The sequence below is a fragment of the Peromyscus leucopus genome, chromosome 4 (genome assembly GCF_004664715.2).
Source record: "Peromyscus leucopus breed LL Stock chromosome 4, UCI_PerLeu_2.1, whole genome shotgun sequence".
Lineage (NCBI taxonomy): Eukaryota > Metazoa > Chordata > Mammalia > Rodentia > Cricetidae > Peromyscus > Peromyscus leucopus.
Genome location: NC_051066.1, coordinates 106,968,933 through 106,991,277, shown reverse-complemented (window position 1 = coordinate 106,991,277; position 22,345 = coordinate 106,968,933). Strand labels below are relative to the sequence as shown.

Below are 22,345 nucleotides of genomic sequence, written 5' to 3'. Positions count from 1 at the left end.
CAGCAGAAAAAGCATTCTCCTATAAAGTGAAAAAGGAAGGTCAGCTGGTTGCTTCTCGGCTTCTCTGATCTACCAGGTTTTCACCCCAACATCTGATTCCCAAGTCTTTATTGGTAAATAGAACAACTTAGATAAAAACAACATTTGGTGGCTGCGGCAGGACAGAAATCCTGCCAGGCCTCAGTCTGGGTGGCAGAATGCTGACTGCAAGCCACGGGATGCAGATGGTAGTTAAAATCAGTAGTTTCAGGTGTGGCTGCTAAGCAGCCATAAAAACAACAGGACCGCTGTAACATGCTAGTGCAATCTGCCAATTATTAACAAGGTAGAACACATAATCAGCCTGCATTTTATTTAGTGGAACAATAATTTCTGTAGGTTCTTTATCAGTAAGGGATTAATTCCATGAGCCACTGCTTTAGCAGCATATTATTTAATAAGCTAATAACCTGCTTTGCTTCAGGTGATACATATTTTTGTAAAATTTAACCAAGAGTTTTCAGAAAGCAACTTAAAGAGCAGAGCCAAATCCTTGGTAGTGACAGGCAAATATTTGGTCACATGAATGGGAAATATTTTGGTTGGACTAATCTAACTGATCAGTCCAAATGCAATATGACCAGAATTTAAAAATTTGCTCTTTTAGTTTATTTACCTTGAAAGTTAAGTACTCATTTACAAACTGAGTAGATGAGCAGAAGAAAATGTCATTCATTCATATACTGATTGAACAATACCTCAGGAAATTTAAACATTGTTGGCTTAAGTGCTTTATGTCCAGGTTGCAATTGTTTTTGTATCAGACACTGGGCTTGTTTTCATTTTTATCTGTGAAGGGACCATTGATCAATCCATACTGAGTGATTACTGCTATGAGGGAAAAACAAAAACCTAAGCTCTGGGGTAGTCAAGCTAGCTCTTGCTGCATCAATGGGGCCCGTCGGCCTTTCCTCGGAACTCACATGTTTCAGAAGCCTCTCTTTGCATCTGCATGGTAGAAAAGGGCCACAGGGCCAGGAGGCCATGGGGCTGGAGGGCTTTGACTTCCAGCCAGATTGCTTGGGAGGATCAAAAGTGAGGGTTGGTTTAGAAGCCAAGTGGCTGCAGCGTATATCTGACCTCCTCTACCCAGACCTGCTGAGATGTGTGTGTCACAGCTCTGAGGAGAAAGATATCCTGGCAGTCGGCAGCCCAGGGATACCACAAAGTCACACTGCACAACAAACCTTCCACAAGACATTCATTGTGAAAGACACCAAATGGTAACTGCTTGTTCTTGGGACAGAAGCGGCACAGAACTGAGCAGGAGACAGGCTTTATATAGGGTTTCTTGGCGGGGGTGGGGGGTGGGCGTGGGGATGGGGAGGTGGGGGTGGTGGAGGAGGAGGCAGAGCTTTCCAGGGAGGCCAAGGATTGGTGGGATTTTGTGTCCTGATCTTGGGGAAAGCATGGGGGTTGGTGGGATTCTGTGGCCTGGCATTGGGGCCAGCTCAGGATTGGTGGGTTTTGAACTCAGTGATTTGTGTGATTCTGGGGCCTGATCTTAAGTATTTTTCTCAAAAGGGCAGAGCTTGAATGCCTGCATCCTGAGGGGCTAGACACAATCCTTACAGCCCTTAGTCTGGGGGTGCAGGGCCTGGCCACTCACACCTTGAAGAACTTACAATGTGCTCGGCAGAAAACTCTCTCTCCCTCCCACTAAGAATAATAATAATAAAATAATAATAATAATAATTGACAGGGATTTTATCTCCTCTTTCATGGGTTTTCTTTACATTAGTTCCTATGAGTATAAAGTTGCAGAGCGGTTGGTTTGAATATTTTGTTCCATTAGATCTGTGTGTCTGTGTGTCTGTGTGTGTTTATTTTTTAACATAGCATGGATTTACTTTTTTCCCTAACATAATATTTTTATTCATTATTTAGGAATTTCATACAATGCACCCCATCATACTCACTTCCTATCCCTACCAGGTCCACCCTCCCATGCTTGTGCCCTCCCTCTCCCCAACAAAAAAGGGGTGACACCAAACAACCAAAACAAACGAACAAACAAAAAAACCTATCAAGTCCAATTTGTAATGCCCATATACTCATTGGAGCATGGTTAAACCCCCAGTGGCTAGCCCTTTAAAGAAAACTGAGTCCTTCCCCCCGACACGACCAGAAGCCATCAACTGTGAAGAGCTACACTTCCGCATCTTTATCACAATTTTTAAGGACTCTCTTCAATAGCTCCCTGTCTAGACTGTTTCTTTTGGGGGAGAGGTTGTCACAGAAACCTTCAGTGTCTCCTGTTCTCAGTTATGAGTCTGCAGTCATCTACACCACTGCAAAAGAAGCTTTCTTGCTTATAAGCCAGTGGCAGCACAGATCATGGACTTCCCAGTGGTTTCCTGTGGCAGCATGGTTGGTGGACATCAACACAAACACGAACCTCAGCCTGGTCCCCATCAGCAGCACAGACACCAACATGGTCTCCAGCGGCAGCATGAACCATGGAAGTTCCTCCGGGAAACTCAATCTAGAAAACGAACCACTCTTCATCTCTAACATCCTGCTGCTGCTGCTGCTGCTGCTGCTGCTGCTGCTGCTGCTGCCGCTGCTGCGAGGGTGATGTGCAGCTGGGCAGCATGTCTAGGGTCAGGGCCCGCTTGAGCTCCAGGCTGCTGCACACCACTGTGCCCTCAGTGCTGGGCAGTTACGGTTCCAGCCTCCAGGCAGCCCAAGGACAAGATTCCACTCGGCAACACAACATGGTCCTTTGTCTGCTGTGGCACTGCTCCTACAGTAAAGCCATGGAACACGTGGCGACATAGATGGATAGAAATGAGCTGAGTTTAGTTATAAGAGCTAGCTTATAGGGGAGCAGCAGAGAGGGAATAGCTGGGTACCAGTGATCTGATGGGGGGAAGGGAGCATAGGAAGGCTCTAATTAGGGATGGAGAGGGAGATAAATACAGATGAAGAATGAAGGAGGGAAAAGTGAAAGTAAGGATGTCTGGAAAAAGTCATAAGGAATCATACTATTGACTATTTACCTAAAAAGAACTACAGTACAATAAGCACACATAGAGCTTAAGGGAAATTCTATCTTGTGGACTGACAATGCTGCATCTAAGAGTGAGAGAATGAAAGGCCAGCTAACAAAACCCCCAAAATCAAGCATGAGAAGCCCTCTTTTGGGTTGTTGCTCAGGGTTGTCCAAGAGGCTCCCCAAACATACAGCCTATTGCTGTTGCCCTTGGTTACCCCCAAAAGGTGGAAGTCACTATTGCTGAAGACACATTTCATTTCAGACACAGGGCTCAGAGGCCCCTAAGCTGTAACTGACCTGAATGCCTCCTCCTTGAGGACTAGAAGATACCACGCACTCTTCCAAAGGAAGGAAGAAACCAACCATCCCACCCAGCTATGATGCCTATGAACCACAGCAGCAACCAACATGGCCCAATAACCCTAAGAGTTCAGTAGTGGCATGCATACTTAGCAGCAACTAACATCTCTCTAATTGGATTTAAGACCCATTCAACACGAGAGAAATCATACCTGGTATTGGAAACCTAGACAATTACCTAGGGCTGATAAGATCCTGAGGGAGAGCCTACAACTACCACTACTTTATTAAACCAGCATAATCCCTAACTACATTCTAACTATGTGTCCTTATATTCATGGGTATGTATAGTCCTAAGTCCTCATCAAGAAAACTTGAGGTGATATTTTGTGATGAAATGTGATATTTTACTTGTATGTTAATAAATAAAGTTGCCTGGAGATCAGAGGTCAAATAGCCATTAAGCAGAAGTTGGTGGTGGTAGCACAAGCCCTTAATCTGATCACATGGCAGGCAGAGTCTCTGTGTGGTCAAGAACACAGCCAAGCATGGTGACATGAGCCTTTAATCCTAGTACCAACCATAGAGACCCGGAGGTCTGTATAGACAGGCAGTGACGAGGAAGTCATGTGTCTGGGCTTAGAGCCAATGAGAAGGCAGAACAGAAAGGCAATAAAAACATAAGTCAGGCAGGAAGAAACTCTCTCTGGGGAAGCTACTGCTGGTGGTAAGCTAAAGCTAGTTGTGGCTATTGCTCTGATCTCTGGCTATTTCCTCTGTATTTGGCTCTGTGTTTCTTATTTACTAAGACTGTTTAGAAATTCGTCTACAGAAACTTCTCTTTCAACAGAGTCCATCACAGAAAACCACAGCCAGTCAAAATGCAGAGTTGTGGAGCCCAGTCCTAAAAGACACATCTACTAAGCACTTCCCATGCCTGAGGCTCAGGGAACACTACAGAGAATTATAAGAAAGATTGCTAAGAGCAAATAGGTAGTTTGCTGTGAGACGTTTCCTGGGAATGTTAGAAACGGCACTCCTAAAAGCTCACAAACATGACCGCCTCAGCATGAACAAGGACAAAGGTAGTCAGGCCAATATGAATGATAGAAAGGCCATGAGGCTTCCACCCTACACAGAGAACCAGAGCAACTGAGGAAAGCTGAGAGTGGGAGAAATGGTCCTCCCCAGGGAGAGCACCCCAAATCAGTGTCAGCCCTGGAAACAGCAACATTATACAGACTGAGCCAGTTCCATGTAGGACTGTAGATGTATAGACACATATGCGCATAACCAATTAATGGAAAAAGAGGCCATGAATTTGAAAGAGAGCAAGGAGTGGGTTTATAAGAGAATTTAAAGGGAGGACAGGGAAGGGAGAAACGGTGTAATTATATTACACTCTCAAAAATAATAGAATAAAAGGGGGAAATGACGCCATACATTAAATGGATGTAACAGATACCTACAGAATATTCTTCCCAAACACCAAAAAATACACATTATACTCAGCTGCATACAAAAGCCATTCTAAAATAAAAACATATCTTGGGACACAAAATAAATCTTTATAAATTCAAAAAGATTGAAATAACTCTGTGTGTACTCTCTGACCACAATGCAATAAAATTTAAAATTGACAACAAATCTCTAGTAAACACATAAACTCATGAATATTAAACAACTCATGACTGAATGATGAATAGATCAAAGAAAATCAAGAAAGAAATAAAAAATTTCCTGGAACTCAGTGAAAATGAAAACACAACAAAACTTCTGGGACACATAGAAAGTTTTCCTACAAGGGAAATTTGTAGCTCTAAGTGCCTACAGTTAAAAAAAAAATCAGGGAGGCTGGAGAGATGGCTTAGAGGTTAAGAGCACTGGCTGCTTTTCCATAGGTCCTGAGCTCAATTGCTAGCACCCACATGGTGGCTCACAACCATCTATAGTGAGATCTGGTGCCCTCTTCTGGCCTGCAGGCATACATACAGGCAGAACACTATACATAATAAACAAATGAATTTTTTAAAAAATCAGAAAAACTATAGCTAAATGACCTAATAATACAAACTCAAAAATTTGGGAAAACGAGAACAAAATAAATTAAAACCCAGTTGACAACAAGAAATAATCAAAATCAGAGCATAAATTAGAAACAAAATTAAAAAAAATCAATGAATCTAAAAGCTAGTTCTTCCAGAAGATAAACAAGATTGACAGAACCTTGACCTAACCAAAAACAAAAACAAAAACAAAACAAAACAAATCCAGGTCATAAGCAGCCAGTGTTCTTGACCCTGAGCCACCTCTCCAGCCCATTGGTATTGTGTCTTCTATCACAGAGGAGTAGACTTTCAATTTCTAGCTGTACTTACTTGGTGGATATGGACCTTTGGGTTTTGTTTTTTGTTTGTTTGTTTGTTTATCTTAATAGATAGTGCTTCATGTAATACAGGCTGGCCTTAAATTCACTAAATGTCTAGAATGACTTTAAACTGCTGATCCTCTTACTCCTACCTCTCAAGGACCGGGATTACAGATGTGTATCACCACACAGGTCTTGGAATCATTCTTCATGTTAACCCTTTAGATGGTCCTTTGCCTCAAATTTTTTTCCAGTTTTAGTAGATATAAGTAGCACTAGGAAGAGCTTGGGAGATTTTATATATTTTTTGTTCTTCTGAGAATCCAGAGAAGGTTCCTTCTACATTTCATAAAGGGCCCCTTGTGAAATTTGGGAAATGCCATTGTCAAGTGAATGTAACAGAAATTGGTTATAAGTTTTACTTATACTTGGGACCAGTTGTTTTCTCTGTAGTTTTTCTCAAAGTCTTCCATTGTCCCTCTGGAAAAGACCACCTTGTTAGGCCTCTGGTACACACAAAAAGATGAGCACAGCCTCTACTCCATTTTGTATGTCTTTGTAAAGTGTTTTCAGTAGGCTGTTGCTCCAAGTTGAAGCTGTTGAAATATACTGTGAGGCCATCTTCTTCAACTATGATCCCAGGGCCAGAAAAGATGGTTCAGTGGATAGAGGCGCTTCCACCAAACTTGACAACTTGAGTTGGATGCCCAGAACTGTAGGCAGAAGGTTTCTCCAGTCTTGCCTGGCCCCACAGCCCCACAGCCGATTATAAAATAATCATTCGGAGCCGGGCAGTGGTGGCGCACGCCTTTAATCAGCATCGGGAGGCAGAGCAGGTGGATCTCTGTGAGTTCGAGCCAGCCTGGGCTACCAAGTGAGTTCAGGAAAGGCGCAAAGCTACACAGAGAAACCCTGTCTCGAAAAACAAAAAAACAAAACAAAAAAAAAAATCATTCGGGCTGGTGAGATGGCTCAGTGGTTAAGAGCACTGGCTGCTCTTCCAGAGGCCCTGAGATCAGTTCCCAGCAACCACATGCAGGCTCACAATCATCTATAGTAGGATCTGATGCCCTCTACTGAAATAAAGGTATACTTATATACATAAAATAAATAAATTTTAAAAAATCATTCAGAGGCTTAGTATTAATTACCAATTGCATGGCCTATGGCAGGCTTCTTGCTAGCTAGCTCTTATAACTTGACCCATTTCTATTAATCTATAAGTTGTCACGTGACTGTGGCTTACTGTTATTTTCACAGCTTGCTTCTCCTCCTGGTGGTGGCATCTCTCCCCTCTGCCTTTCTTCTTCCTCTCTCCCTCTTCAATTTCCCACCTAGCTATAACCTGACTGGCCATAGGCCAAACGGCTTTCTTTATCAACCCATCAGAGCACCCCATATTCACAGCGTACAGAAAGACATCCCACAGCACAGGACCAACATGGTAGAAGGAGAGAACTGACTCACAAGCCATCCTCTGGCCGCCACATGCCCTGGCACATGCCTACACACAAACACAAAATAAAGTAATTTTAAAATAAGAGACCACCTTGGACTCCATTCCAGCATCTCACCATGGCTTTGTGTAACTGTTTATGTGGTAGCTCCTCTCTCTAAAAGTGAGAAATATGTCCAGATTTGTTTGCCAAAGGAGATGGCCAAGTCAGCATGCTCTTACCAGAATTGTCCTTCCAACTACCCTCCCAGTTATCCAACTCGCCCTGGAGCTCTCTCCTCAACCCACTTAATATCTTTGAGTTTTATGACACAGAGGGTATTCCACAAGCCAAGACAGGAGGCTGTGGCTAGAATGTCTGCTAAAGAAAAGAGGGAGACAGTAGAATTAGGGGTCAATGTCTCCCTCACCCTCACTTCCTACTGTTCTTCCAACAAGGTCTTCTCCTTCCCTGGGGTTTTGAGAAATTGACCTTGGAGACGCCTGCTCCCCCCAGCTGTCTAAACTGTCCCACTCAGCCTTTCACTTGTACCAGCATGGTTCATTTAGTGGCAGGGATACAGCCTGTGAAATGTGTCACTAGAGGATTGTGTCACTGCTGCAAATGTCATAATGTGTACTTCCGCAAGCCTACATGGTCTCACCTTCACACCTCTGCTATGTAATATAATTAGCCTGTTGCTCCTGGGGCTGTGATGAGCAAGAGAAAATGCAACCAAAGAATCAGTAAAGGCAGGTCCCATCACTTCATGACTACTGTTTTCTTTTGGTTTTTTTGAGACAGGGTTTCTCTGTGTAGATTTGGAGCCTATCCTGGAACTCTCTCTATAGCCAGGCTCTCACAGAGATCCACCTGCTCTGCCTCCCGAGTGCTGGGATTAAAGGCGTGTGCCACCATGCCTGGCATGACTACTGTTTTCTATATGTATTTTCGAATATCTATGTAATCTATGTATTCTATATGAGTAAACATTTTCTTTCTTTTTTCTTTTTCTTCTTCTTCTTCCTTCTCTCCTCCTCTCTCCTCCTCCTCCTCTTTTGACACAGGGTCTCACTCTATAGTCCTAGCTGGTCTGGAACTCACAGAAATCCACCATCCTTGGCCTCCAAAGTGCTGGCAATAAAGGCAGGCACCACCATGTCCAGCCTAAATTTGTTTTCTTTCTTTTTTTGTAAATATTTTTATTTTATAATTAATTTAATTTTACATATCAGCCATGGATTCCCCTGTCCTCCCTTCTCCCACCCTCCAAGGCAAGGTCCTTTCCCCCAATCTATCCCCCATTCCCACCTCCTCCAAGGCAAGGTCTCCCCTGGGGAATCAGCCCAGCCTGGTACATTCAGTTGAGGCAGGTCCAGTCCCTTCCTCCCTGCACCAAGGCTGAGCAAAGTGTCTCAGCATAGGCCCTAGGTTCAAAAAAGCCAGCTCATGCACCAAGGACAGGTCCCAGTCCCACTGCCTGGGGGCCTCCTAAATAGTTCAAGCTCATCAACTGTCTCACTTATCCAGCTCCAGGAGTCTAAATTTGTTTTCTTAAGAAGAAAAAAAAAAAAACAAAACAGATGAGTAAGGCTGCTGCTAACATTATCATGGTGGGTTAGTCAGGATTCTCTCATGGGTCAGAAACAATAGCACATATATGTCACAGACAACTTTTTATTAGATCAGTGTGCATGACAGCTGGGCCATCCAACAATGACTGTCTTCACCCTGGAGAGGCTAAGAAACAGGTAACATCTGTTCATGAGGCTGGAGGCCTCAATAGTGGGAACAGAGGGGAATTCTTATGTATTCCTGGCTCTCAATAGTGTGAACAGATTATGTATTCTTTGCTAGACACAGGCCCACTTGAAACAGAGATCTGCTTGCTCTGCCTCTGCCTCTGTCCTTGAGTACCGAGAATAAAGGAAGATGCCACCAGGTCCAGCAAAACTCTATCTTTTTAAAAAATCTTTGTGACAGTTGGTTAAGTGCCTTCTACAGAAGCACAAAGACCTGAGTTCAGACCCCTAGAACACAGGTAAAAAGTCAGAGGAGACTTAAACCACCTGTAACTCCAGTTCCAGAGGATCCTTCACCCTCTTCTGGTCTCCATGGGTACCTGCACACACGTGGCATACACACATGGCACTTGTTCACATGTGAGCACATACACGCACACACAAGTTTAAAACAAAAAATAAAGGGGCTGGAGAGTCGTCTTGGTGGTTAAGAACATGTACTGTTCTTCCATAGGACAGGAGTTTGGTTCCCAAGACCTCTCTTCTGCCCTCCTTGCGTTCTTGTATTATGTCTCTCTCTCTCTCTCTCTCTCACTCACACACACACACACACACATACACACACACAACAAAAAAAAAAAAAAATATAAAAAAATAAAAAAAAGTAAAAAAAGTAAAAGAGTTAAGGATAAATTAATGGCTTCACTACATGCACATATGCACTGAAGTATACTGCAAGACACACACACACACACACACACACACACACACACACACATCCAATCTTAACTACAGCATTTATATTATATTTGTACAAATAGATTCTATTTGTACTTTTCTGGCAGGCTTATTTCACTTAGCACAATGTTCAAAAAGCTTATCCGTGTTGTCATATGGTCACGATGTAATTGTTATTCCTATCAGTTTGGTTGGAATGAGAAACAACTATGGGAGTGAGTCAAAATTTGAACTACCTGTTTGGAGGTGATGGAGCGGTGGATGACGGGATGGTTAAAGGAAGTAGGTAACTGGAGACGTGTCCTGGGGAGCTGCAGCTGGCTGTGCCTCTTCTTACTGCTTTGCTGCATCCACCTTGCAAGCCAGTCCGCCACACCTCTGACACTGTGACTACACCAATCTTTCCTGCCTTAGGTCATGAACTTTTTTTTTCTTCACAGCCACTCAGAGTAACAGACAGAATTTCCTTTCTTTTTGAGGCTGAATAAAAGTTCATTGTCTATATAAGGACATTCATGTCCATTCCAAAGTATCCATGCCACATATTGAGTTCTCTGATTCAAGTACTGAGACATTGAGACATGAGGAGTACAGCACATGGGTAGTGGGAAAGGAGGGAGCAGAAGCCAAACTGTGGAGAGGAATTTGGGTAATCCATAGTATGATTCCTTTTCCAGCCCAGCAAGGAGCTTTTGAATGACAAGTGTCCATGAGTGTGTTCCAAACTGACCCCAAACAATTAGCCCTTTCCACCTGATGTAGTCATCAAATGCAGGCTACCTTGATAGGACCATGTCCCTGTGTATCAGAGGCAGACTCTAAAAACCACCAGGTAGAGGCTCTTGGCTGACCACACTTGTTCTTCTAGCTCACCTCCATGTCTACAGGGATTCATCGATCCTGTTGAAAGGGTACCAAGTGAAATGTCCACATATCAAAGAAGATCAAGAGAAATTTCTTCAGTGTGGACATTCAAATTTGAGTGTTTGTTTGCTTGTTTATTTTTGTAGATATAAGAATTGAAACTAGGGCCATAGGTACACCAGGCAAGTGCTCAACTACTAAACCATATACCCAACTCCAAAATTAAGTTTTATTGAAAATCATTAGATCCTAAAGCAAGGAATTATATTTAGAGAAATACTTTTCTGAATCCCTTAATCTGTCATATAACATATGAAGAGCTATCAAATGGGAGCATTTCTTTTCTCTCATTAGTGTTAGTTCCACTTTGAGATGTTTTTATTTTTACGTGTATGTTTTGCTTGCATGTATGCATATACACCATGTGCATTCTTGTGCCTGCAGAGGCCAGAAGCAGCTATTAGATCCCCTGGACTGGAATTACAGATGATTGTGAGCTTCCATGTGGGTGCTGGAAATTGAACCCAGGTCCTCTGCAAAAGCAGTAAGTGCTCTTGATTAAGGAGTCATCTCTTTTTATATGAACCTATATATTTATGGTTTATTTATTTTGAAATGCTGGGGTCCAACTCAGGACCTTGAACATGGTAGGCAAGCTCTCCACCATAGTTTTATCTAGCTCAGTTTGCATCATTTCTTCCAGAACATGTTTTCAAAAATTTCAAGCCTTTGTCCAAAAATATAATGGAGAGAGAAGGTGGGTCGAGGTTAATAGGTTTCTGCCCTCCCCCGGCCCTATAATAAGTTTCTCTACCAACACAGTAAGCCGGATCAAACTGAATTGAAAAAAGTATAACAACAGGTTTATTTGAGCAAAGCAACTCCTGAGTGGGATCTCCAGTCCCAGAGATCAAGGCTGGAGAGGCCACGCCCACAAACAAAAGCAGGAAGACTTTATAGGTTGTAGGCAAGGGTGATGATGTGTCAGTCACAAGCTGGGTTTGTACCCAAGTGTGGTCAAAAGCTGAGCACTTAGGCGAGGACTTGGGCTGCTGGTGGCGACAGGGGAGGAAGCTGTAACAGTCGCCAGGAATGTGGAACTGGGCCTTTTGGCACCTTCCCTTTGTTGGAGACTCTCTGAGAGGGCGAGGTTCGGAGACAGAGACAGGAATGGGGCTTTCAGAATCATGCAGGAGTAAGCTGGAAGTTCCAACTGAACAGAGGTACCTGAAAAAGGACTCGGGACCCATGGACCCAAGTTTCTCTGTTCTAGATTGAATTCTGGAGGAGAGGCAGTTGGAGAATTTGACAGCCAATTCAAGGGCAACATGCCTCTGCTCCAATCCAGACTCGAAATTCTGGAAGGAGGTCACCTGTAAGTCAGCCCCAAGTGAAGTCAGGAAAATCGGATGTGCTGATTGGCCAAGCAACGATACACCCTCAATTGGATTCCTGCCATCATTCTCAGGGACCTGGGGTTGAGCAAAGTTCCTGAGGTCCAGGAGGTTTGTAATGCAGTGGCCGGGCCACTGAGTAGACTGAGCAACATGGACAGGGCTAGGGAGGTAGGACAAGGACTGAAGTCCACAAGGGGAGAAAAAAGCTATAAAAAGCTAAGTCATCAGATACAGTTCAGTGAAGAAAGAATGGATCTCACAAAATATCAGTGTCAGCAGGAAGGTGACAGACTATCAATCAATAATCAATCAATCAATCAGCCTGCTTTCAGTCATCTAGATAAAAGAATGAGATGGTACAGGAACCCAAGAACCTGAATATTGGTTCTTTAAAGACTGTTAGGCGTGCTTCTCCTACATCGTGAATAATCACAAAACATGGTACTTAGAACACAGTTGTGGCTTGTGCGGTGCTCCAAGTAGAACCCAGGGCATCATGTGTACTAGTCAAGTGCTCTTCTACTGACATCCAGCTCCAGGACAAACCATACTGAAATGTTATTACATACATTTATCTATCTATCTATCTATCTATCTATCTATCTATCTATCTATCTATCTATCGTGTGTGTGTGTGTGTGTGTGTGTGTGTGTGTGTGTGTGTGTGTGTGTGTGCATGCATGGGGGAGTCAGAGAACAACCTGTGAGAATCCATTCTCTCCTTCTACCATGTGGGTCCTAATAGATTTTCTGTACCCTGATAATAGGTTTCCCCGCTGACACAGAGAACCAGATCAAGCTGAATTAAAAAGTAAAAGACCAGGTATATTCTGCCTAAAGCAACTACCAGGTAACCCTCCAGCCCCCAAATACTGAGGTGGGGGAAGGGGGCAGGAGAAAACTCACATGGCCAATCTAAAGAGGGAGCTTAAATCCCCTATAGGCCTGGGGTGAGGATGCGTCAACCACAAGCTGGGTTTGTGCCCAAGTATAACGCTTAAGGCCGGGATTGAGCAGCTGGCAGCTTCAGGGGAGGAGCCACCCAGACCAAGAATGCAGAACTGGGCTTCTTGACAGTCTGTTGGAGATTCTCTGAGAAGGTGGGATTTGGAGAGAGAGAGAGAGAGAAATGGAGCTTTTGCAGAGGTGAGCTGTTCCAGCCGAATAGGTCCCAGGGATTAAACTTTGTCAGACTTGGTAGCAATCACCTTTACCCACTGAGCCGTCTCAATGTCCCTAAACCAAACTTTTGAGCCTAAGTGGTCTCTGAAAACAAAGGGAGGGCTGGAGAGATGGCTTAGCAGTTAAGAAGAGTACTTGCTCTTTCAGGGGATCAGAATTTGGTTCCCAGGACCTATATTCTCTGACCTATAACTTAATTTAGTACATCTCAAAATTCTCTTATCACAAGCTTCAAATTTTTACCCATAGCTTTGAATTCTTAAGTTTTGTTTGTTGGCTGGGGAGGGGGGACAGGGTTTCAGTATGTAGACCAGGCTGGTCTCAACTCACAGAAATTGTCCCTGCCTTCTGTATGCTGGGATTAAAGGTGTGTGCCACCCTATCTGGCCAAACTCTTAGTTTTGTAATTCTTCTGTTTTTAATTGGAATCTACTGATCTCAATTCCAGGCCACAGATGCTATTCAAGCCCCCTCATTCTAAGACCAGCAACTTCTGTGATATGCTCCTAACATGACAGAGAACAGTAAGAGCCAAGGCAAGCCACATACTTCTTTTTTATTTTCATCTTATTACCATCAGTGTGTGTGCATGCATGCATGTGTATGATGTATGTGGGGAGTGCATTTCTGTGGTGTCCATGTTGAGGTCAAACAACTTGGTTGAGTTGGTGCTCTCTACACCTTTTTGTGGGTTCTGGGGATCAAACTCAGGTTGCCAGGCTGGTTCTGCAGGTGGTTTTACCCACTGAGCCATCTCACTGGCCACACACAGACACTTTTAAAACCTCTTCTTAAGCAAATTGAAAAGTGCAGGACAGCTGTGCTCTAAGAAAGCAGGGAGCTATCTGAGCTCCAGTGCCCTCGTTATTTCCTGGGGCATCTTTTTGTAGGTCCAGCATGAGGAGGTGGTTGCTAGGGGCAGAGTATGGGTGGCTTTTTGTCTTGATTGACAGACTTGGATTTCATAAGCCTCTGTTTGCTGTGCACGTTCTTTCTCATGATGCATTTGATTGTAATCTTATATATGCCCAATCATGTGTAGGCATGATTTTAGGTAATGTTCCCTAAAAGTTCACTCAGGGGACACAGTTTGCCTCATTGTGCATGCACCCAAAACCAGTGTAGGCTGGTTTCCCACTGCCTCTAGTCCCAAAGTATGTTCTTGAATGCATTTGACCACAAAAGGGGAGTTATTAAGATAGCTAAGGAGCTCTAATGGTTGTGTTGTCAACCTGACAGAATCTAAAATCATCTGAGAGAGGGGCCTCTGGGTTTGCCTCTGAGAAATTATCTTATTATGTTAATTGATGTAGAAACATAGATCTGGACCATAGGCAGGACTATTCTTTCATCATGAGATCCAGGATTGTATAAAGTGGTGAAATAGAGCCAAGTGTTAGCAAGGAGATTCTTTCTTATTTTTAATTAAAAATTGTTATCAATTTTTATCTTATATGTATGAGTGTTTAGGTTACATGGATGTCTGTGCACCAATTGCATGCCTGGTGTCAGTAGATACCAGAAAGAGGATGTTAGATTCCTTAGAACTGGAATTACAGAAGGTTGTGAGCTGCCATGTGGGTGTTGAGAATTGACCCCTGGTCCTCTGAAAAAGTAGCCAGTGCTCTTAACCGCTGAACTCTCTAATGCCATAAATGTAATTTCTTAAATTTTATTTTATGTGTATGGTGTGTGGTGATATTTGTTTGTACTCTTCAAATAAAGTTTGCTTGAAGATCAGAGGGCAGAGCCAGCCACAAGTTAGTCATGGAGGTCAGGCAAGTGGTGGCACACATCTTTAATTCTAGCACTTGAGATCTCATGCCTTTGCTACCAGAATTTGGGAGTCACGTGCCTTTAATCCCAGCACTAGGAAGGTTGAAACAGGAAGTGATATGGCTGGGCAGAGAAAGGAAAATAAGGCAAGAGGAGACAGAATTTCCGCACCCTTTTGGCTGAGAGAGATCTCAGGGGTATTCAGTCTGAGAATTCATGGAGACAGGACCTAGCCTCCCTTTTGGCCTGAGGATTCAGTAGTGGTGAGAAGTTTCTCTAGTGGCTTGTTCTTTGTCTCTCTGATCTTTCACCATTTACCCAATATCTGGCTCCGGGTTTTTATTATAAGACCAATTAGGATTTATGCAACAATGGTGTTTTACCTATGTGTGTATCTGTACACAACAGATGTGCCATTGTGGAGGCCACAAGAGGGCATTGGATTCCCAGAAGTGGAGCTACAGAGGGTTTTGAGCTACCTTACAGGTACTGGGAATCCAACCCAGGTCCTCTGGAAAAGTAACAAGTGTTCTACAAGTGTTCTCAACCACTGAGACATCTCTCCAGGCCCAAGTATATGTTTTTAATGTCTGTAGTCTGTAGCACAGAATGTTCTTATAAGTTTGCTATTAAAATATATTTGGTTGGGCAGTAATGGCACATGCCTTTAATCTAGCACTCGGGAGACAAAGCCAGGCAGATCTCTGTGAGTTTGAGGCTAGCCTGGTCTGCAAGGCGAGTTCCAGGACAGCCAGGCCTATACAGAGAAATACTGTCTCAAAAAAAAAAAAAAAAAAAAAAAAAAAAAAAGAAAAAAGAAGAAGAAGAAGAAAAGAAAACAATAACTAGTTTATAATTCCACATAACATGATATATACTATCACATCTTGATACATACTGGAACTCATATACTCACAGAGATATAGTGCTGGGATTAAACACATACATCATATATTTTTAAATTGACAAAGGCTCTTGAGAAATGCTTAGTCTTCTAAATATAATAGATTTTACAACACCATCTCCAGTATTATCTCAATTGATGTTATATTACATGATAACAGAGAAAAGAAAACACAAATATCTGTGTATATATGCATTTTCTTAATGAAATGTTACAGAAGCACATATCAATTACAATCCTTGTTTCTGTAACTGGTCATGTGACCTTAGCTAATATTTATAGCTACCTTCCTCTAGTACTTATTCTGTAAGCCCTCCACCCTCAGCAAGCACCTCAGCAGGTTCCAGGTCTTTTCCTGCAAGAGTGACACATATCTTCAACCCTAGAGTGATCTTGGTCCTTTATCATCCTTGCTGGATTAGGCTGTTGTAGTTCCCCATTGGTTTTAATCATAGGACATGGTAACACCAAGAGACACTCTAAAGGATCTCCTGCACTCCAGACATAACCTTTACTTCCATAGTGAGAAGTAATCCAATCTCCCCCTGGAAGTCTGGATCAATCACCTCTCCTAACACTGTTATTCCTTTCTTAGCCTGTTGGCTTAAGGGCATCTGAAGCTCAAAATGGCCAGAGGGAAGTCTGAGCTTCCAGGTCAATGGAATGTTTGCTGTGTCTCCAGGCAGGGAACACTCACTCCTCTGGAACCAGAACTTCTAGGTCAGTAGAACTTAAGGTTGAGGGAACAGGAAGTGAAAATTTCCCTAGTAAATGAGTGGAACCATTCTCATTTCCAAGCCTTGGTTCTTGAACCGGTGAATGCCAGCTGTAAGAGAAACTGTACTATATATTGGATGCTGATTCAAAGCATATCCTGCCTACTGAAGAACCCTGCCCCCACACTCCAGGATACTGCCACCTAATTGGCACTGTAATTATGTCTTCAAAAGGCTGACCTAATTGGCACTGTAACTGTGTCTTCAAAGGCCACTCCACCATTCTATCAAGTCAGCTGTTTCAGGACGGTGGGGAACATGGTAAGACCAGTAGACTCCATGAGCATAGGCCCATTGCTCATATCTCTGGCTGTGAAGTGAGTTCTATGGTCAGAAGAAATGCTGTGTGGAATACCATGGCTATGGATAAGGCATTTTTTAAGTACATGGATGGTGTTCTAGCAGAAGCATTACATACAGGAAAGGCAATTCATGACTAGAATAAGTATCTGTTATAGAAAGGACAAAACATGGATTGACCTTCCCATAAAGGAAGTGGTCCACTGTAGTCAACCTGCCTAGTAGGTCACTAGCTGGTCATCAGGGCACTCTTAGTCTTTGCTGCTGGCAGACTTGACACTCAGCAGCAGCTGTAGCCAGGCCAGCCTTGGTGAGAGGAAGTCCATATTGTTGAGCTTATGCATAACCTCCATCTCTCCCACGATGGCCACTTTGTGGCAGGACTTTTGTATGAGCAGTAGACTCCAGGAAGGGAGGGAGATGGAGACTGAGCAGGCCGCTCCAAGGAAGCACTTACCAGACATAGTAGATGAGATGAGAGATGAGGGCAGGTGGAGGAGAAGCGGCTGCAGAGGTGGACTCTGAAATTTGGAGTCAACTATGGTGGGTGGCAGAAGCCGGCAGAAACAAATGATCCAGTCAACTTGACGGCTTTCCAGTTAGGACAGCCTGGGCCCCTGGGAAAGAGGTCCATTTGGGCTCCTACTGTGTTTTGGCACCAGATGTATTTGAGGAGGCACAGTAAAGAAACGCTGACATGACCACTCCATGGTATGGCTAAGATTTTTATTGTAGATATGAGAGAACAGCCAGAGGCATCTGGAAGAGTCCAAAGCCGAGAAGGAAGTAGACTGAATATGACCCAAAGACTGGGGACGGCTAGGGCTCTCTGTGAGAGAAGGAAGAACAAGCAGGGAATGGAGAACAGAGAAAGCAGAGTGAGAACTTGGGGGCAGGATGGACACTGGACCACACACTTTGCCATTATAAGGAGAACAAATGGGTATTTGGGGAATCCCGGGAGGTGAGAAGAGCTAGGACACTAGTGTGGACTTTGAAATGTATAGCAGGTACTTGTGATACTGAGGGAGCCTGGAGGCCAGCATGAATTTGGATACACAATTACAGGTATATGTCAATGGAGCCATATGTCTGTTCTGCCGGAGGGAAGGGAAATGACTCCTTCTGGCAGATGAGAACCAGTTTCACAAGTTCCTGAGGGATGCTGGCTTTTATCTAACTGCCAGAAATCCTCCAATAGCTCAGGTTGAGCTCATTCCTGGATATTTGGACTGCCTGCCTTTTGGACAATGACAAGAGTGGCTGGAGAGAGTCTGACTGTCCACAGAACCAGTCATCCTATCTACTTGATTACTGAACTTAAACTCTTCAGTGTCACAGTCTGATGAGCATTTACGGGACACAATTATTTAGGCATGGTGGCGCACGCCTTTAATCCCAGTACTTAGGAGGCAGAGGCAGGTGGATTTCTGAATTTGAGGCCAGCCTGGTCTACAGAGAGATTTTCAGATACCCAGGGATACACAGAGAAACCCTGTCAAAAAAAATTCATGGGACAAAATTATCTTCACATACTTTGCCCATTTGGAGAGAGAGCCATCCATCCAAATACTTCTTCCACAGATGTCTTTCTCATCAGTTTTTCAATCATGTTCTTTCCACATCCCTGACCATCTAGACAATCCATTGGCTACAGCCCATGAATCAGCAAACGATGGTACATCTGCCATTTCTCCTTCCAAGCAAAATGTATGACCATGTGTACTGCCCAGAGTTCTGTCCACTGTGAAGATTTCCCTTCGCCAGTGTCTTTTAGGGTTATCCTAGAATGGAACTGTAATGCTCCTGTTGTCCATCTCTGGGTGGTGCCCACATGCAGCACTATCAGTAAACCAGATCCTGGTCTTTTCTTCCTCAGTCAACCGATCGTAGGCACACCTCCTGAGGCCATAGGTATGTTTGGAAACAGAAGGTCTTGTAACAGGAGTAGAAACCATAGGCATCTGGGCAACTTCTTCACATAACTTGTTTGTGCCTTCAGGACCAGCTTGGGCCCGATCACATCTATACCACTTCCATTTGATATTGGTTGGATTGCTGCTGTGTATGTCCTACTTTATGGCTTTGTGGGTCTGATAATAGCCAGCTCATAATGGGCATGACTCAGTTTGCATGGTAACTTGGTGGCCCATTGTTCATTCTGGAGCCACTTTGAGTGACCATGGCTCCAGAAAACTGGAGCTGAACACCGATTTGGGTTACCCCAAAGTCTGTTTCAACATAGAAGCAGTTTCATGAAGTTGTTGTTGTTGTTTTTTGTTTTTTAGACAGGGTTTCTCTGTGTAGCTTTGGAGCCTTTCCTGGAACTCACTCTGTAGACCAGGCTGACCCCAAACTCACAGAGATTCACCTGTCTCTGCCTCCTGAGTGCTGGAATTAAAGGTGTGTGCCACCACCGCCTGGCTGGAAGCAGTTTCATGATGTTTTTATAGTTTTACAGAACAAAGAAAGTAAAAAAAAAAAAAAATCAAGGCAAGTTTGAAATACATTGGTGGGTACATCAGAGAGGCAGTTACAACAAGGCCTAAGATGCTAACTGATGACATTCTTAGCCTTTTTTGGTTTGGGTTTTAGATGTGTGTGTGTGTGTGTGTGTGTGTGTGTGTGTGTGTGTGTATTTTGTTTTGAGACACAGTCTCAGTCTCTCTACATAGCCCTGTCTGTCTTGGAACTCACTATGTAGACCAGGCTGGTCTTGAACTCATATAGAGATCTGCCTGCCTCTGCCTCCAGAGTGCTGGGATTAAAGGTATGTCCCACCATGCCTGGTGACATTCTTAGCTTTTGGGTTAGCAGAAGCTAGTAGTCTGCTAAATCAATATATTCCAAAGGTTTTAATCTATTAATTACAGAATGTTAGTTCTGACACAAAGGTGAGCAAGAAATGGCTACTCTAGGGGCCAAAGCTAGCCCAAGATGAGGTAATTAGCATCTGGACCTACAACACTCCAACCTCTCCACATCACTGTAGTTTTCAATTAGTCTTGCAGACACGGATTCTTTCCAGGAATTCTTGTTCACACTATTTCCAATATCACATGAAAAGATGACTATCACTAACCTACTACCTCATGTCCAGTAAGATGACTATAATCCAAAAGATAGACATTAAATGTTTGGGAACATGTGGAAGAATTGGAATCCTCATACCTTGATAATGTTAATATAAATGTAGCTTTTTTTCCTAAAACCATTTAGAACCGCCTCAAATTATTAAACATAGAGATTCTGTATGATCAAGCAGTCTACTTTGAGGAGTATACTACATATACAAGAAAAAAAAAAGTCTTCACAAAAACTTGACATCTGTTCATACTGGCATCAAGCTAAGGCACAGAAAACGTGGAAATAAGCCATTATTCAATTACCTGATAAATGAATAAACAAGATGTGGTATATACATACCACGGCATTAGTCAAACGTCCAATGGCACACAATTTTGGTCTATGCTATAAATTATATCAGCCTTCCAGCTGTATGATGATGCAGACCTGTAATGTCAGTATTTAGGAGGCTGAGGCTAGAGGCTCAGTGGTTCAAGGCCAGCCTAGGCTACATAAAACCTATCAAAGGGGGCGGGGTGAATATCACATTTGCTTGCAAAGGAAAGCTGATTTCTCAAAGCAGACTCCGAACAAAGCCAAAGACGTATATAGCGTTTGGGTCTGTAGGGGTTGTGGTGTTTCAATAAATTGACCGTTTAGCAATTTACAGTCTAATGGCTGTTACAGCGGTCTGCGGAACAAAGCGGCTGAGAACCGCTCTTTCATTCCGAAGCCCAGTCATTGAGCTGCTGATTGGGCTACTGTTAATGATTAGCTGGCTTTCAGAAGCTGTTGATAACTGGCTGATTTGGAAGCCCCTGAAGAGAGGCTGTCTCTGATTGGCTGATTTTTCAGAGACTGTGTTGGTTACCTCTAAACAATGGTTACACGTTCACGGTTTGGGTCTGGAGGCAAATTTTATTTTCTTGAATATAAAAAATACTTTTATTTCCCTCTTATTTTGATCTTCTTTCCGTTAAACCTGCAGGAGACACGTTGGGGATTGTTAAAATCTTTATGAGCGGAAGGAGGGTTTTATTTTTTCAGCCAGCACTATTTATAAATGATTCAAACGCTGATCACTGTGGCAGGAAAAAGTCCCGGGTTGTTAAAATTTACTATGACAAGATGAATTTAGGACACGGACTGGACGTAATCATTAAACAGGCCCTGTAGATAAAGGATGTGGGCATCCCTCCACTTTATTCAGGAAGAGACCTGGGCTCTGTGAGACTTTCTGGTCCACTGACCGCAGCTGGAAACAATTCTATCTAGGATCTGAAACTGCAAAGGGAGGGGTCTTCTGGGAGACTGTGAGCCCTCTGAGGCCAGTGCCCTGAACAGGACGCATCGCTAAGGGGCCGAATGTTTCAAAGGTGGGGGTGCAACTGACGAGAAGCAGGCAACTGCAGACAGGAAGCTAGGTGTTCAAAAGACCCAGGGATAAAATGCCAGGTACAGACAGACCCGAAGCACCCCAGCACCGCCGGGCGAGGAGGGGCGGAGCTGGCGCGAGTCCCCGCCCCGGGCGCGTCCGCGAATAGGGCTGCGGTTCCCACTGAATCCCCGGGACGCTGCAAGGCCTTAGGGCTCGGGGGTGTGTTGTCCTGGAACCCGCGCCCCGCGCCCCGCATCGTCCTGGCCCAGAAGCGGCACGTCCAAGAACTCGGCCGGACGCTCACTGACGCCGCCGGCGGCTGCGCGCGCTCCCGCCCCGCCCCCACGTGCCCGCGCGCTCCCGCCCCGCCCCCTCGGCGCGCCCTCGCTCCGCCTGCCGCTAGCCCGCTGCGGTGCCGGCCCCAGCGACCCTCCGCGGCCCCGTGGTCCTCCGCAGCCAGCCTCCATGGACTCGTTCGCCCCGCAGCAGCCGAGGCTGCCCCGCGCGCGCTTCGCTGCCACCTCTGGCCGTGGGGCGGCCTCCGTCAGGTACGCCGGGTCGAAGCCGCCGAGGGTGGCCGGGGATGCGCCGTGCAGCGGCTACGCCTCGGGCGGCAGGGCGTGGTCTGATATGGCTTCCTTGCGGAGGATTGTTTGAAACGGCTCCCCGAAGAACGTTTGCCGAGGGGGGACGGGACGGCGGCCTTCCGGAGGGACCGTGCTGTGGCTGTGGCTCGACAACCCACCGCGGTTCCTGGGAAGACCCCATTGTGACATCCCCACCCCACGGACTGGTCTCCCCTGGAAGCTTTCCCACCGGCAGCCCACCGCTGGAGGCCCTGTCTTCACGCGAGTGGCGCCCCAGAAACTCTGCCGCATGACCCCCTGTGCTCCTAGGTGTCCAGAGCCTTTGCCCCGGACCGCAGCTCGGTTATAGCGTTCCCGGCTCCCTGCATGCACATCGGCAGCGTCTCCCCTCACCTGTCCCTGGCCGCTGCATCCCATGCCCCCTCCACCCTGGGGAGCGCCCGTTGCAGGGACGTGAAGGTCATTGGGGGCGCAGGAGGAAAAAAAAAAACTGG

At 44.7% G+C, this 22,345-nt stretch overlaps 1 protein-coding gene across 2 annotated transcripts in view; it reads left to right on the top strand.

Moving 5' to 3' along the window:
• The first annotated feature begins 21,643 nt into the window (after positions 1 to 21,643).
• The window catches only part of C4H20orf194 (chromosome 4 C20orf194 homolog), a 139,872-nt gene continuing 139,170 nt past the window's right edge, over positions 21,644 to 22,345 (top strand). For both annotated transcript variants that reach the window (XM_028878583.2, XM_028878582.2), the window contains exon 1: positions 21,644 to 21,812. In XM_028878583.2, coding sequence (XP_028734416.1) covers positions 21,730 to 21,812 — 83 coding nt within the window. In that variant the 5' untranslated portion in view covers positions 21,644 to 21,729. The remainder of the gene's footprint in view (positions 21,813 to 22,345) is intronic.